At 44.9% G+C, this 17,774-nt stretch overlaps 1 protein-coding gene across 3 annotated transcripts; it reads left to right on the top strand.

The window, feature by feature from the left end:
* The first annotated feature begins 872 nt into the window (after window positions 1-872).
* hmbox1b (homeobox containing 1 b) lies at window positions 873-16,640 on the top strand. Of its 3 annotated transcripts, none has more exons than XM_041959264.1 (10): window positions 873-1,056; window positions 3,726-4,388; window positions 8,540-8,625; window positions 9,446-9,556; window positions 11,589-11,742; window positions 12,016-12,098; window positions 12,604-12,699; window positions 14,424-14,518; window positions 15,466-15,549; window positions 16,440-16,640. In XM_041959264.1, exons 2-10 carry the CDS (start codon window positions 3,733-3,735, stop codon window positions 16,581-16,583), a joined length of 1,509 nt encoding a protein of 502 aa, XP_041815198.1. In that variant the 5' UTR covers window positions 873-1,056; window positions 3,726-3,732; the 3' UTR covers window positions 16,584-16,640. The 3 variants fall into 3 exon arrangements, with proteins under 3 accessions (XP_041815198.1, XP_041815200.1, XP_041815199.1); XM_041959266.1 differs by having other exon boundaries at window positions 14,427-14,518; XM_041959265.1 differs by having other exon boundaries at window positions 3,729-4,388.
* The last annotated feature ends 1,134 nt before the right edge of the window (window positions 16,641-17,774 follow it).

A 17,774-nucleotide genomic window follows, 5' to 3' on the forward strand; every position in this document is an offset into this window, starting at 1 on the left:
CCTTATAGCTGACCTTCTTCCTCCTAAACCAGCTGAGTAAACAGCTCAGCACCCTGCGCATCTGACACATTAAGCGCTAAAAATATGCAAATAGGTCTATATGTTTGAAGCTTAATCTTAGCCTATGAAAATAAAACTCAGGTGGGTCGGCTTTGGGAGGTGATGATTGCTTGCTAACCGATTATTAACATCCAGGGTGAGATTAGCCATGTACAGTGAGCTGGTGAGGGGCTTGTGCTGTGGTCATTGTCCACTTTGAACAACTGGTAATCCAACCTTGTTAATATCCATGACTTTTTTATATTTTTTTTTACTTACATTGACAATAAATACATATTTATGGGTTGTACATGTTGGAGAGTGTGGGTCATCCTGACATGTCCATCAGCTGTTTTCACCAAAGCTGTTCTATTGATATGATGATGATACCTACAGTATAAAATATTATCCTAATCCCTCTTCTTGGGTTGATTTCATCACCATCTTCATCTATTCCACTTAATTTGGAGAATAAATGACATTTACCTTGTTTTTAAATAGGGCAGCTATGACTTTATCTCCAAACTACATTAACATTTTGGTGGAGAGATTTTGTTACTCGTGGCCGCCGGTTGGTGGCCTCTGAGGCAGACGCTGCTCTCACAGCTCGCTCCGGGAGCAGCGGCACTGTGGAGGGGAGCAGCCGCTGTGGTCACATTAAAAACTGCATCGCCTTTTGTGACAACTGTAGATCAGTGAGCCATCAGCTCGCCCCTCGCTCTCGTGTCAGGGATTTGTAGTCTTTAGCGTGAAGAACGCCGCCGCGTGGTAGCTGCCGTTGTGAGAGTAAAACTACAGTTCCCTCAGAGCTGCTCGGAGGTGTTAGTTGTCAATATGGCTGTTGTCAGACAGACAAAGCAGAGAGGCAAATAATTCGCCTCTGATTAGAAATCCTTGGAAAGGGGTCGGACAGGGCACTGTTATCAAATTGCTTTATTGTTCGGCTGCAGTAAAAGGCACAGCGGGTCTTTGCTCAAGTTATAAAGTTAAATGGTTGAGTGGACGATTTGAACCGAGGTAAGTCATGGACTTAGCTTTCTACAACACTGAAAGTGATGTTATTAATATCAAACGTTCGCTAGCCAGCGACAGCGGCTAGCGTCAGCTAGTATCAGCGTTGGCATGGCTAGCATGTTATGCTAATCATTCCACAACCCCACCGCTGCTTGCGTTAAGTTGCTAGCCGTCCTCTGTGATGCTTATGGACTGTTGTCAGTGGCAATTCAGCGGCAGCGGGACTAGAAAGGAGGGAAATCATGTTGGTTTCGAGGGTTGCAAGCCGGCTAATTTCACGTAACAGTGGGTATTGTCCGTCTGCCACAGAAACATTCGCTAACGTTAGCTTTTGGGCAAAGGGCGTGAAAGCTGGCATCACCAGCGGCTTGCCTGCAACGCTGAGACGAGCGACAGATTTGTGCTGTCGCTGCAGGCCCCACAGTCAGCAAAACAAAAACACATGGAGGAAAAAGGAGATACCACACACTCTGGTCAATTTTAGGACTGGCACAATGTTGAAAACTTCACTGCCAAAGAAACGAGTCTGCTGTGGGATTATCAGACGCATGCAACCAGTATTTAAGGTCAGAAAGATTCATTTTTTTGCTTGCATGGTGAAAAAGCCAGCGTGATTCATGAGAATCTGATTTTTATTCCTTCTGTAAGCTTTAAAGAGTTGTTGAACTAGTGTGGACTGTTAATAAAGTGATCATCCAATGCGTCAGGGATGTGGTCAAATTGAAGTCTGCTTATCCATCTGTCAAAGACGGGCCCACTGCAGCTGCTCTCCTCTTATCCGTAATAAACTTCTCTCTTTGTCTACCTCTGGGTTGCACACCTGTCCAGTCTGTGCCATGTGACCTACAGAAAAGCAGTGTAGGGCATTGATTTATATTAGACTGCATCTCTGCTGGTCTGCAGGGGCAAACCTCTGCTCAGTGTGTTTTAACCAACTTGAGCCAAAGTGAATGGTCAACCCTGTAAATACTTGATCGGGATGGACAATGATTTCAAGTGCTCGGCTTTGTTTGCAGCATGCAGCGAGCCTCTGTTAAAGAACACAGAGTCTCTCAGGCTGTTGGAGGGGTAGTTAGTGCATCCACTTGCGTGTTAGAAATGGCGATGCTCTCAGCTTCCTGGGATGTGACAGGTATTTACAGTGTAACCATGCTTGATAATAATTTACAGCTTTAGTAGCCTTTTAATCGTAACTAAAGAGACTAGTTAATGTTCACCTACTACTAAGCTACCCTGTGGTATAGAAGTAATGTATTTCAGTGGCCACCCAAAGTGACTTTCTCCTGTCTGTGTCTTAAATGTTGGCAATTGATCTCCTTTTTAAAGGCACAGTATGTAATTTCTGCCACTAGGGGGTCTCTCAATAGAAACAATAACAAATGACCGAGTTTGGCAACATTGGGAAGTAGCATGGGATCATGGGAGTTGTTGTCTCATTGTTGGCTGTGGTGGTGTTAAACAACCACCACTGTCAATGAAAATTCATATTGTGCTCCATCACGAGTTAGCAATGCAGGCAAGCAAACAGTAAAGTAGCTAGCTAGTTCATCGACTTCCTTCCTCACGCTGACGTATCTGATGTCTGATGTTTTCTGTATTTCCTCGGTAGTTATAGAAACTCGTGGGGATAAAGAGGATATGACACCACAGACAGGTGGCTGAATGAAACACACTGTTACCTTGAATGATATTGCATACTTCTCTTGGTTTGAACAGTTTTTTAAACATTTGGGGTAATGTAAGTACACAACTTAACAAAATATGTTGCATGGGTCTAGTTGCTTTTATACATTCAGTGCTGAAATGTTCGATAATATGCCTTTAAAGCTTGGTGTTAGAGACCTGTAAAGGCTTATATTCACCACAGTCATTAGTTTCCTTCATAATAACTTAAAAACACGGCATACACTCTGAAGCCATTTAGTTTTTTTTCCTGTCCTCTGCGCAGCTTGGACTAACACAGATGTAGAAAAATGCCAGTGACCCCTTTTAAACCATTTATCATATCAGCATAGGTCGGGCTGGCACAGAAGATGGAAAGTCTGCCGCAGTCTGATTCCAGTTGCATTGATTTTGAGCACAGCAACTTGCTTATGAAAAACATACAGCGTGGGTGGTGTGCAGAGCCAGGGATATATTGTAGCTCTTAAAGAACGGCAGTCAGAATGTTAAGATAGCATCAGCTGTCAAGGTGACTCTGGCACTCTGCGTGTGTTGCCTGCTGGTTCCCAAAAATAGCTGATTTTTATGCCCTGCCCCTCCCTCTCTTTTTCTTTCACACTTCTATCTCTCGCTCTTGTCTTCCTTTTCTTACTTGCTGCCTCTTTATTTTCTTCTTCCCACCCCGCTCTCTCTACCCCTCTAACTCTCCTCCAATATCTTTCTCCTCCTCACTCCTCTTTTCCCATCATTCTCATTTTTCTCCCCATCCGCAACTGCGTTCCTTTTCACTCTTTCCTGCTTAATCCTCTCATTTCCTCCTGTCTCATTTGTGCCTCACTTTCCTCCGTGCGCCTCCTGTTCTCCAGCTCTCTTTCTCTTCCCCTTTCCTTCCTAGATCTTGAACATTCGCTTTCTTTCCTTTCCTTCACTTCCCCCTGCATTTCCTGTTTCCTCCCCCTCCTCTTCTTCCTCCTCTGTCTCACAACCTGTCTGTCTTGTCTCTCATCCAGCAGCAGGATGTCTGAGTTCAGTGAGGAGCCGCGCTTCACTATTGAGCAGATAGATCTGCTGCAGCGGCTGCGTCGCACCGGCATGACCAAGCAGGAGATCCTGCACGCACTTGACACTCTGGACCGGCTGGACCGGGAGCACGGCGACAAGTTCGGCCGCCGCACCTCTTCCTCCTCCTCTTCCTCGTCCTCCTACGGAGTGGGCGGGGCAAACAACAACTCTGCCTCTAATACTACTACATCATTCAACAATAACAACACTGCCTCGGCGGCCACCACCTCCTCCGTGTCATGCAACGGCAATAACAGCGCAGAGGGCAGCACGGGCGATCACTCTGCTGCCGCCGCATCTTCCACGACCTCCAAAATCTCCACCGCCACGCAGACGCAGTTCGGCAGCGGAGGGGCACTCTCGCCATCTCCTAGCAACAGCTATGACACGTCCCCGCCTCCAGGGCCGCCGCCGCCTTCCGCCATTTTGCCCTCACCTGTCTCGCTTGTGGCTCTGTCACAGAACGGCCGGGATAGCCTAGCTGCCACACCCAACGGGAAGCTGTCTCCTCCGAGGTACCCAGTGAACAGCGCGGCCGCAGCGCGAGCATTTGGGTTTGAAGCTACAGAAGAGGACCTGGACATTGACGATAAGGTGGAGGAGCTGATGAGGTCAGTAGTGATGCGGGTGAAGTGAGCTCTAAAACTTTGTTTGGGAAACTTTTCACTTATAGCTATTTGTCCAACTTTAGTTTGGTGCTTGCAGAACAGTGCAGTTTATGAACAGTAAGTAGGTTATGGTGATGTAAGACTAGATATCATCTGACATTGTGGTTGTGAATTCCTGTCATATCTACAGTACTACCGATTCTTTCGCAAAACGTTCTTGTGTGTAAAGCACACAAGAAAGCACTAAATGTGCTTCTAAAAGCAGCCTTGAAGACTCTCATCCATCTTTTCTGACTGGTGCTTTTTCATTTTGAATGGCTTGTGTTACAGTGGCCACTTGACTGGACTCTTTATTGGCTCTAATGCCTTCAAAAATGAGGCAAGAAAGCACAGTTTATGTCAGGGTAAATTAAATAGCACCAATTGAAAACTCCACTGAAGCTCCATTGTGTGCAGCTGCTGTTAGAACGCTTACATGTTTAAAAAACTGAGATCCAGAGTTCATTCTCGACCTTGCAAACGGCAATTGAGAGAACAGCCTCGCCACGAAGTTAATTTAGCTCCGGTGCTTTTGATCACATGGCATGGTCTTCATCAGTAGATGGAGTTTGTCCACTTGTCATTGAAAAAAAAAAAGTTTTATGTTTAACTAGAAGGGCAGAGAGAGCAGACCTCCGCCAAGGTCAATAGTCCACTCTTCTATAACATGCAAATCTGTAAGTGCTTACTTCACGGTCAGTATTATTGCTTGCTCTCGTGAAGCGTAAAGTTCGAACACATTGCCTGAATTTCTCTGGTGGAGTTTATTGCAGGCATTCCAGATTTGGATGTGAGTAAGAGTATTAGCTGCATGATATGTGTGTGTTCAGGTTTCCATGGCCACATGTTCGTCATCCACAATTGCCTTTGTTTTGTCACAATGTTTCTTGAGATGTATGCCGTTTATTCCACCGGGGCCAAATGCCCTATCTCGCAGTGTTAACGAAAGTGAAAAATAATTTGTGTATCTGCCCAGTGATTTGGATCTGCTCCAGAATTTAATGGGTTCTTCCTTGGCCCACGCTACACCGTTCTACCAAGTTTCGTGAAAATCAGGCCAGCAGTTTTTCCGTGATCTTGCTAACGGCCAAACCAACAAACAAACCGGACTGAAAACGTAACCTGGTTCACATGCAGAGGTAGTGGAAATGAATTTGTCTGTGGCCACAGATTGTGCTCACCACGATTTGTCTGTTTAAAAAAAGCTTTGCCATCACAGTCTGACTTTGTTTCAGTTGTGCTTTAAAAGCTTTTTCTCTGCTCTATAACTATGCTTGGTGAGCTGATCACGGGTATATTCCATACCATCATTATATGCTTGGAAACTTGCTCTCCTGCCACTAATGCAAAAGGGAGCGTCTGACTGTCACTTGTGTGAGAGAGGTTAGCTTTAATGTGCAATTCTATTTTGCCTTGAGGTGTTGCAGTGCAGTTAAACTGTAGATAAAAAAAAAAACCCTGGCTCGCTCTTAACATTGTTGGTATGTCCTACGTTATCTGGCAGTGCTGTTCATTTCTGATTATCCTCGTGGCAGTTCCATTAAAGACGAGGTTTGCACAGGAAATGTCTACAAGATGACAAAAGCCAATTCAGGGCGTTCTTGTGGGCTTCATATAGGCCATACAGCCCTGATGTGCGGTTACAGTTTTGAGGAGGTGGAGCTACAGCAGGACCCTCTAGATAAGCACAGCTGCTAATTAATCAAGCTGATTATTTTCTCAATGAATGGATTAGTTGTTTTTGTCCATAAAAGTGAAAATGCCTGTCACAGTCTGACATCTTCTTGTCAAGCCAACACATTCAAACCCAAAGATATTAAATTTGCTAACATAGAGAGTAAAGACAAAGCAGCAACTCCTCACCTCTGTTGACCGACTGATCAATTAATCAGGTAATCATTTTAGCTCCAGTTGATGCAGAAGCAAAATTGAGCCTTGACTGCAATTCACTTGTGAGTTTGTTTAGCATTGCTGAATAATACCAGAAGTAGCACTTTTTGAGATGTGCAGACAGCGCGCAAGATAAATGACAGCTGGAGACGCACAGAAGAAACAGAAAAGGCAAGTGTTGCCACAGACATTTTCTTTTCAAGAATGCTGCCTTCCGTTTTTTAGGCACAGCAGGACCACATGACAGTTGTGATTAGCACGTTTGTCATGTACAGCATGTACCACATGAAACGTACATCCTGTGATGGAATAGGAAAATAACAGACACGCGCATAAAGGCGGTCTTGTTGAGATTAGGCCCACAGTCAACAAAGACTGTTGCATAAAAAGGGAAGTATTCTGCTGCAGACATTTGAAAAGCCTTCAGGGTTCAAGATGACATTTTCTCAGAAGGAAGGAAGAGAAGCCTTTACATTCGTGCACCTCCTCGAACATTAAATGAAATTATGTACGGTAACATGAAATAACATTTAGTTGGAAATCACATGCTCAATAAGCACTTCTACGCTTTGCTGTGACATTTTCAGTGTTCATAATCTATCACAGTCTGCGTGTTAGACACCTCCTCTCTTCTTCAAAGCACTTTACACATTAGCCCTCTCCTCCCGCTGCCTCCCAGCTGCCCCTGTATGAACAGTCAGAGTAAGAATAGACATTTAGAGCTCAGGCTCCACCGTCAGCACTGCGCTAGCTGTCCCGATGCTCATTCCCGCTGCCTCTGCATTAAATTACATGTCCTCTTAAGACAGCCCAAGAAGTTAAGAAGTGTTCAAAAGCCCTCGTCCTCTCCGCCTGTAGGGCTCTCCAGCGTCTCGCTCGGCGGGGCTGCGGGGGCGTGACACAAGGTTTCAGCTTGTCAACAATCCCACGGTGCCCTTCTGATTTTTCTCTCTTTTAAATGCACATTTCCGTCTCTGCAGGGGTTCGGCCTTTGAGTTGGCATCTAACACATCACCCCCCCCCCCCCCCCCCCTCCTCCTCACTCCTCCCTCCTTCACTTCCCACTCGTCCTCAGTCTTGTACAGCAGCTTGTGCTACATTGATTCACTGGTGTCGATACAAGCAGCGTTTTTGAGCTCTAATTTTAGCTGCGCCGCAAGAGGCTGGTGTGGAGGATATTGATGCTGGATGTCAAGAGTCGTGACGCATTTTCATTTCAGAAATATGCTAACGGAGAGCTCAGGACTTTGATGCTCTCTCCATTTTGACTGTGTCTGGGATACTGACTGGTTCAAAGGATGCTGTGATTGTGTGGTTTGAGCGCCAGTGCTGTGAAAGTGGGCTGGGGGTCGGTGGCCACTGGAAATACCTTCCAGTAAAGCTAAAAATGCTCTGTTAGTCTGGATAAATGCACCAAGCAGTTTACACATTTGACAGGTGTTCACAATCTGTACCAGGATGAGGAATTAAGCCAAGACAGTCACATGTGTGTGTGTGTGTGTGTGCACGCTCATGTTATTGTGTATATGTATGGGAGGGGATTGGGCTCGCAGCCAGAAAGCAGGGTGGGTACACTGTGTGACTGCACATGTTCACTCACCACCCTCCATTCCTGCAAGTCTCTGCATGTTTTATTTTTTCCCCTGCGGAGGACTCAGATAGTGGAAACATGTCAGCCAAATACATTTAGAAAATATAGATTAGTTGATTGTGGCTGAATTCATTGAAATTCAAACAGCCCTTGGCTTTGCGTTCCCCCGAAATGCACCGTTGATTATGTGGAAGCCTTAAAAAAGAACAATACATCGATAATGCTGTCATAATGCACCTCAGATTCAAATGGCCTTGGTTTTTTAGGTTTCCTTTCAATGGGTAAAATAAATAACACAGATTTGATTGTCTGACATGTGAATCAGTTCTTGCACAGTGTACCGCACAAACAACCTGAGGCGACAGAAGCGAACATGGAAGCTTGTGTCATTCCCGCAGCCTGGACCATTTAAACAGTAAAAAAATAGAAGCTGTAATTCTGGCCATACGGTAGCCATCCTGGCATTTTACCTTCATGCCACACGTGTATCATTTCTAAAGAATTCAGCACTTCTTTAAAGGCCGTTGAAGTTGTCCTCTTCCTGCACGTTGCCAGCCCGGCTCTTCAGTTTTCGCCGCTGACACCGTGTTAAGATGTCTTGCTGTGTTCTTACTTGTGCCGTGTGTGTTTGTAGGAGGGACAGCAGCATGGTGAAAGAGGAGATCAAAGCGTTCCTGGGGAACAGGAGGATCTCTCAGGCAGTGGTGGCGCAGGTTACCGGTGAGTAGCAGTGCCGACACACTCTGAAATCATGTTACAGGCTTGAGGTGTTTTCTGTTGCCAGCACACTGTCATTTTGTCCACCGTGTACATTTATTTGTTGTTAAATGTGAATCTCTCTAGCTGAAATTTACATCCTATACGTTAAGCAATACAAAAAAGATTGGAAAACATCAGTAAAACAAAAAAAATCTCCTTTTTGACATATACTCAACTGAAAGCAGTACAAAGACAACAGATTTAAGGTTTGATCTCATCAACTTCATTGATTTTTGTACATATATGCGTATGCTGATGAAACTGAGTTGTCATTTCACTCTTTCTTTCAATGATTTAGTTTCTCAGGCTGTTTAATAATGTTGTTTGTACATGAATAGTAGATGGTAATACATTCAGTGGATAGCTGGAGGTTTCAGAGAATTTTTACATGACTGTTTCAGTGCTCGTTCAGCGACTGTTTTAACTTGCAAAGACTGACATTTGAGGGGAAAAGCAAAGTTTTTAAATGAAAGTCAGTGCTTTAACCTGTGCAAACCTATGGTACATAAGTCAAACCCTGATTTCCAGTTCAGTAAAATATCAACCACCCAGTAGAGATGAGTGAAAGTGCCCAGCAGTATTCGTGTGGCTAAAGGCGAGTGTGTGAGAGTCAAGTGATCACATAAGAAATAAATTCAGAGTAAAGGAGAGAGAAAACACTTTCTCCTTCTAGTATTCCCTTCTGTCTCTCTTGAATCCTTCCAAGGGTTGTCTACGAGTTGTTCCGGGGCTTGATGCAAAACAAAGTACTGTTGTAATTCGATGTCTGGCTGCTTTCCAGGCATCAGCCAGAGCAGGATCTCCCATTGGCTGCTGCAGCACGGCTCCGACCTGAGCGAGCAGAAGAAGAGGGCCTTTTACCGCTGGTACACGCTGGAGAAAACCACACCAGGTACATCCGAGTCTTTCAACCCTTGCACTGCTCACGCTTGACTGTATCCGTCAGCCTTATTAGTGTTGATCATTGGAGGACAGTGGAGGCCACAAGTTGAAGGCCTGACAGATCCACGTTCCATGAAAGTGAGGCTTACAGCAGGTGCAAAGACAGAGTGAGTGAAGAAAATGAGGAGTTTTAAACATGGATGTAAAGATAGTCAGCCTCACTAACCGCAGCAGGGGACAGCTATAGGAAAACGCTCTGCTGCCAGCAGCTTCCTGTTGGACTCTGAATGACATAAGTAGAAGTAGACAGCGTCCTATGGCGTGAGAAGATAAGATTGTAACAGCAGCAGCAGTTTGTAGGAGCTGAGTTGTTGCATGTTGTGCTCTGTGTTCGTTTTGGCACCTGATTTTGATTTAGTTTAGTCTTTTGATGAAAGTGTGCTTTGGCTTCAGTCATTTTCAGTCATTTGGTTTTGGTTAGTTTTAGTCAACACAAACATTTTAGTGTCATGTTTGTCACGTAATTTTAATGTTCACGTTTCTGAAGCATTTTAAGGCTACAACTGTCACCCTCTTTGTCGCGCGCAGTTACCATAAACACAGGTGTTAGCATTAGCATCAGCGGCTAGCTGCTCTCTCCGCTGCCGAGCAGGGAATCTTTCAGAAGCTTATTCACTCATGTACTGATCACTGTCTGAGTTTAGCTTGAGAGGAGAATTGGATTTTTTTTTAACGATTTCCGTTTAGTACTCTGCACTTGAATGTTTTTGATTTCAAGTCTCGAGTCACTTCAAGTCTTCAGGGTCAAGTTTCAATTTCTCATTTTTGTGACAGCTCAAGTAGAGCTGCAACGACAACAAAAGAAAATTGAACTATTTTGATGATTAATTGTTTCAGTCATTTTTCAAGCAAAAATGTCAAATATTTGTGGGTTCCAGCTTCCAGCGAGGATCTGCTGGTTTTCTTTGTAATTTTTTTAGTCTTTGGAGCAATTTGAAGACATCACTTTGCGCTCTGGGACAATGTGATCAGCATATTTCACAATTTTTTGACATTTTCTAAATTAATTGATTAATTGTGAAAAGAATCAGCAGTTTAATCAATAATGAAATAATCATTAGCTGCAGCCTTAAACTGAAGACCAAGTCTCATCTCTAATGACATCATAGTCCCCGCATGAAAAATCAGAGCTCACATGTGCCTTCGTTTTGTCTCCATCAAGTAGTTTTAATGTTTGTGTTGCTGCATGTGCTGTCACGCGCTGTCTTAAATCCGCACCTCACTGTAAATGGTTAACAGCAAGAACAACAGGCCTCATGCTGGCTCTGGATATGTATACGTGTGCGCACGCTGTATCAACCTATAGCCAGGCAGCAGGCATCCCACGCCTCGTCCTCTGCGGCATGTTCCTCGGTGGAGCCCTGCCAACACCGACAGCAGTGGAAACTGCTCTATGCTATTTATGGCCAGACGGAGCCCGGCCCAGCTCAGCCCAGCCCCGCACACACGCCTCCGTCACTGCTGCAGAGAAAACCGATGCCCCATTCATGCCGTTCTGATAACCTGGACCGTTGCGGGGCCGACCCACTTAGGCCTCGTTCACAATGTCCGTGTCAAATTAGGTGATGCGACTGCACCGAGCTTCTGACCCCATAATATATCTAAGCTTTGCCTCTAATGTGGCTCGTTTCACCGGTTTGAGTGCAAATGAAACCTTTTGTGTGGTTTTCCTCTCTGCTGTGGTCATGATTTGAGATGAGGCAGCACAGTCTTTGTCAGCACTATTCACCCGAGTTAATAATCAGAATGCATTGTGAGATTTGCAAAATGCGACTTGCATTCTCGTATACATTTTCACGGAGGGATGGGCTCTCTGCTGCTCTGTGCTGCGCTCGGTTCATCTGTCAAAACACATTATCGCTGCTTTTTGTTCCCGCTGGCGCTGGCTGTTTGTTTCCAAGGCGGATGCTGGATCCACTCTTCCCGACACATGTTCCGCCTTCAGTGACTGACCGTTGATTCTGCTCCCCCGCCCCCACCAGGTGCCACTCTGAACATGCGGCCAGCTCCGTTACCTATGGAGGAGATGGAGTGGAGGCAAACCCCGCCGCCCATCACCACTGCCCCCGGAACCTTCCGGCTGCGCCGAGGAAGTCGCTTCACGTGGAGGAAAGAGTGCCTGGCTGTGATGGAGAGGTGAGCGCGGGAGGGGTAGGAAGGAAAGCAGTAGATTAAAGATCACTGGGAGTTTGTTTCATAACGTCTCTGTTATTTCCACACGGAGTTGAGGAAACATTGCAGCCCGTCTAAGGAAACGGCTGGGCAGTGAGCCTGCCACTTTTGTCACAGAGTCTCAATATTGGCTGGGTCGCACCGCACACATAACAAACAGCAGTAACTCTGCTTTGTTGGCATCGTCCTTGTGTAGTGAAATTAATTTAATCAGTGTGACTCTTCTGCTATTTATAGCTACTTCAACGACAACCAGTACCCAGATGAGGCCAAAAGGGAGGAGATAGCAAACGCCTGCAATGCTGTTATTCAGAAACCAGGTAAACCACAGAAACAGTGTAGCATATCATTACACACAGCGTTTGTTGAATGACATGTTGTAAAAGGGTAATAGACAAATATTTTTTGCATATTATGCAAATCTTCTGAATATTACCACGGAAATTATCCCTATCTTCAACACCTTTGATGTGTTATATGTACATAGGCCTTAGAGAGCTGAAACAGTGACTTACCAACAGCGTCTTGTATCTAACAGACATCTGTTGCATCTGTCAGGTGATCTGCTCCTTATGCAACAGATCAAGTTTTGCCTTTTCAGTAGATACTGAAGCACCTTCAGTTAAGAAACAGACGTGTTTATAAAAGCAGAAGTAAGAGTTGAATCCACAGCTTGAAGGAGCAGACAGATAACAAGAGAGAAAGAGATTAGAAGAGGCTGGAAAAACAATAATTCAAGCAAGTCATCGTCAGTGTGGCAGTGGAAGAGGCTCAGGTGAGAAAGTGATGCACTGAGCGATCAGACTGTCGTGTGGTTTGTTTCAGGGAAGAAGCTGTCTGACCTGGAGAGGGTCACCTCCCTGAAAGTTTACAACTGGTTCGCCAACCGTCGCAAAGAGATCAAGAGACGGGCTAACATTGGTAATGTGGCTTTGGGGAGGGACCACGCACGTCCATTGACACAGTTGATTTCAGTGCGCTGCACATTTAATAACATCCCTTTGTGTCAACATGACTGTTTCACATTTGATAATAACAGCAATTATAACATTTTCCTTATTCATTGAATGGCTCGCCATTAATTCATTCCATCACTATAATTAGTTTGATGATTGTTAATCAGTCACCTGACATCTGTAATGACCTCTGGCAAAGTATCCCCATAACTGCTGTTAAATTATAAAATAGCCCTTGCATTAACCTAGGTGCCAATTAGATTTGTAAAATAGAAGGTCCATTACTTGCCAGGCAAAGGACTGAGCATAGAGGACAGCTGAAGACACTCAGCATCATTTGGCCACAGTTTGTGCTCCTGTGTGCTAATCTGCAGCTATAAAATTACTTGTCCATTACTTGTAGCTCTTTATTCAACACTTTCTGCCTTTTACACGTCTGTGCTGCCTTGCAAGCCTAGTACTCAGGCACTCTCTCTTTCAACATAGTTAGTGGTGAAATTGGTGTGTGGCAGTGTGCTGCATTATACTCAAAGGTGTTTCTACTATTCTGTCCCCCTCCTGTATGAGAATGTAGGGAGAAAAGCACCTCTCAATATAATGCTGTCAAGTACAATGCCACCTTTAACTATGACCTCAGTAATAAACATGTAATTAAATAAAACTGAGCGTTATAAATGTGGTAAAGTTAGGGTTTATAGCTGAAGTGTTGCAGTAGATTGTACAGGTGTTCCTACTGTAATTAAGTGGGCACTGACTGTATATTTTTAAATCAAATCTGAATTTCTGTTGTTTCAAAGTGAGTAGTACCATCATTGGGAATCACTGCGGTATAATATATAATTAGCAGGGCTGCAAAATGTCAGGAATATTCAAGGGCTTTCCATGGGAATTAGTGGGAATAAATGGAAATAAATGGGTTATTACTGGGGTTCTTTGCTCAGGCTTTATGTACTGTGTCATATGCAGACATAATTGTAAACCCCTCTCATAAAAATGGAAAAGAAATCAAGAGTTTATCTGATTTGAATAGTAATTAAATGAGTTGACTCATTTAACGTTGTGTTGAACATGAAACGTAAACACCCCCCCCGGTTTAAAGTGAACAACTAGTTTATAGAATGAATGGAAGTAAATATTTAAAACTCCTCAGTTAGCATGCTCAATCAAGCTACATCCCACATGCTAACTGCTCGCTAGCAGGAACTAGCAGAAGGTGTTTACAAGTTATGAACTGTGTGCTTAACTCTCTCGTGGTTAACTGAAAGATCACATTCAATATATTCACTCTGGTCATATAATCAGAGCTTACCTGAAGGCCTGTAGTGTTTTGGCTCAGTAGTGTGTGCTGCACATGTGATTGGAGAATACGTGTGCATGCAGAGAGTTGTCATTTTACTGACTTCCTACTTAATAGGATGCTGGCAAATTCTCTGTTCAAGTGATAAATGCAATGCATGTGGTTATAATTCAGTTAAATGGGGCATACTTTGAACCAGAACATTTCATGAGACCTAGTTGCTTTTCTTCCCCAAATAAGTTGACTATTAAAAGGTAGGGATTTTATATAATGCCAAATTTTCATTATTTTAAAATTCCCTTGGAAAATTGAGCATCCCTTTGCCACCCTAGTATTGAGGGACATTTTTAGTGATCCGTCGTAAATCTAATAATCCATCCTCTTCCTCCAAGAAGCCACAATCCTGGAGAGTCATGGGATAGACGTCCAGAGTCCAGGGGGGCACTCCAACAGCGACGACATCGATGGAAACGACTTCTCAGAGCAGGTAGAGAGAGATTAAGGATCCCGAAAGTCACATAAAAGCAGATTTATGTTCCAGGCGGCTCAGTACACGACTGGTCTGATTCAAGAGGAAGAGGTCGCTTCTTGTCTTACTGCTTCACGTCTTCATCCTGTATTCTGTGTCTGACTGTTTGATTTATTCATTTCTACTTTTCCTGTGTTTGTATGGATCGGCCTCTTGCCAGCCATTCCCATCCATCCCTCGGCAAAAGGCTGTTCTTGGACAGCACTCAGTGTCCCAGTCATTAGTGAAATGTGATCATGCATAATACATGTCTTTAATTCCAACTAAACAATGCATCAGTTGACTTTACTAATTAGTTTCCTCTCCGTGGCGAAGGCTGTGTTAATAATTGAAATCAGCAGCTTGTGGTGTGCGTTTGGAGTTGAACCCGGTGGCCTCGCTGGCACATGACTGTTGCCAAATTCACACAGATAGACGAATCGCAAGAACGCTTGAACTGCTGCCTTCCTTCAGATCAACTCTGAATATATCGGTCTCTGAGTATCAGGAGCACACAAAGTTCTTTTATTGATTCGAAGAATTGCCTCTCAAAGTTGTTGCTCAAGGCACTTTAATTAACCAGAGCTCACAATCTCCTCCTTTCCCCTGTAAGCAGTGGAAACTTAAGCTGCAGCAACGGAAAGCAACAACGCTCTGTTATTGTAGAAACCTGCAGATGAAGGCTGAGTTTCAGTTTAAGCCCCTCAGCTTTGTTCTTTATTGCACAACATTCAAACTGCGCTGTCGAGTCGAGGCAGCTGAACGTGAACCGTTCCAGCTAATGAATGATGAAGACAGGGCGTTTCATCTGTCAAGCCGTGTCGTCACCTCGTCATTCTGAGTATTCTGAATTATTTCTCCTGTTAAACTTGGGTTGACTGTTTTTGAATTGGAGCCAGCTAAACGGCTAATTTTATCTCCTCCAGGCATGTGACCTGCCCTACTTTGACAAGAGACCCCTCAGCCGACCTTTTGGCCTTTACCGACTGGAGCCCACCTCGCCAACGCAGGTACATCCACACGCAGACACGTTGCCGGTGTGTTTCCCACAACGCTGCACGTTCATTTTCAGGAAAACAAGACCTGGCTTTAGTTCTACAGCCACTGAAGTTATCATCAGAAGTCCCGTCCACCTTAGCTCCTGTTTCTACACCTGTCAAGCTTTCCCACCTCACACACTACATATATAGCACATTTTAGCCAGTAGCCAGTTAAGCTAACCGTGGCTCCATTCAACTGGTTGAAGACGCCATCTGTGGCTGAAATTATATTTGCAGCTGCCTCACGCTAAAACGAGAACTCTGTAAAAGGGTCTTAAATTTGCACTTGATGCCCACATAGATGATCTGATGCTAAACGAATGAGGCTAGAGCTGAATGTCCCAGGCAAAAAGTACAGAAACAGCCTTGCTCTTGTATTGCAGTGTTGAGCTAATAAGCCCTATAAGAGTACGTAAAAATGTACTTTTACTCCAACATGATCGTGTTTGGCTGCTTAGTATGAAGTCCTCCGAGGGTTACATCTGTATTCAGTAAGCTAGTTAGCTGCATATGCTAACAATCGCACTGTTTAATTCACTGGCGACACACTTGCTTGTGTGTTTTTGGTCTCAGAAAGGCTGAAAAAGACACTACTACTACTACACATCACCTCAATATGTGGAGAAATCCAAAGCTTCACAGGCCTGCCGTGCCTGGCTGTGGTTGCTAAACTGTTATTGGACGATTGCCATTTGGGGGAGGGGTTTAGTGAACAGTCAGCTGGTCGACATGATAGCAAGAACTGAGCAGGAAGATAAAATCCGAGTAGAAAGTCCTGTCCACAAACGTCGAATTACCACTCCTTTGCTTGCTGTTTCATCTCCTGACCCCGGTCTTCCCACGTTCCCCCTCTGTCTCAGGACGACAGCGCAGCGCACAGCGAGCACCAGGACCCCATCTCTCTCGCTGTGGAGATGGCCGCCGTCAACCACACCATCCTGGCCCTGTCCAGAACCGGAGGGGTCCCCAACGACATCAAGACGGAGTCCCTGGAGGACGAATGAACTGCACAGGAGCTGGGATGGAGGGAGCGGTGGAGAGGGGAATGGGAAGGAGGAGTAGAATAGGTGGTAAACGGGGGGCTAAAAAAAAAAAGAGACCAAAATAATGCTTCTTAGTAAACCTTCTGAATCTGTCCCTCAGCCAGCCCCCTGCCAACCGGTCCTTCTCTCTCTGCCTCCCTCCTCCCACAGAGTCCATGTAAACAGTAATTACCCCCCACCCCCACCACTCCGTACCCAATATATTGACACAGCTGGCGGAAATGGGTCACTATACGTCCTCTGATCCCTATGAAAATGTTCCAAGGAAAGAAGAAAAGGGGTCCTCTCACCCCCAAAGCGGCGGTCCTCGTCTGGGATTGTGTTTCCCAGGAACTCCCCCTGAATACAGTCTCTCCTCACAGGATACCTCTTCGCCTCCCTCTCCTCTTCCTCACTCCCTCTCTCCTTCCCCCTGCAGCCTGGTTGTCTGAGCCGATCCTCAGTCTCTCTCACCTCAGCGTCAACCTCAGAAAAATAACGTGTACTGTATATATAATATATATATGGTTCTTATGGTTCTCAGTCACACTCACCTCATGGTGTGCTACCTACCTACCTACATACCTACATACCCCTCAAAATTCAACCTCTTCATCGTGCAATTGATCGGAAGAGCAGCCTCCGGCCATCGTCTGGGGTAGACGGATGGCGGGAGCGTCCCCCTGTCCCTCTCTGGCACCGGGGCTGGTAGAAAGGATGATGTTGGCAGACGGAACTGTCCAGTCACTGTCTTCTACCCTCTCTAGTTATCATTCCTCAGCGGAGTGGCTTCTTGTTTTCCTACAGTAGAGCTGCTGTTGGATGAAAACCTCGAAAAAGTCAGCTAAAAGAGAAGTAGCCTTAATTTCATACAGCGACACCTTTACTTTTTGCAGTATACAGACAAGGAGGAGGAAGGAAAACTGGCAGAATTTATGTCCAACAGCAGCAGCAGTGCTTTTAGTTCTTCCACCTGCATTTCTCCTCTGGTTTTAGCCCAAACAGCGCCTGGATATACAATCATTTTGCCTTGGTATTTAGCTTCCCAGTGACACTATTGTTAAGTACTCGAGGCTATGAGAATCCGTTTAGGGTCAATGTGATAATCAAGCAAACGTAAGCTATTTAATAAGGGGACTCGTGCTTTGTTTTAAATGTGATCCATGCCAAAGG

The sequence above is a fragment of the Chelmon rostratus genome, chromosome 18, assembly GCF_017976325.1.
Source record: "Chelmon rostratus isolate fCheRos1 chromosome 18, fCheRos1.pri, whole genome shotgun sequence".
In the NCBI taxonomy this organism is placed as follows: Eukaryota; Metazoa; Chordata; class Actinopteri; order Chaetodontiformes; family Chaetodontidae; genus Chelmon; species Chelmon rostratus.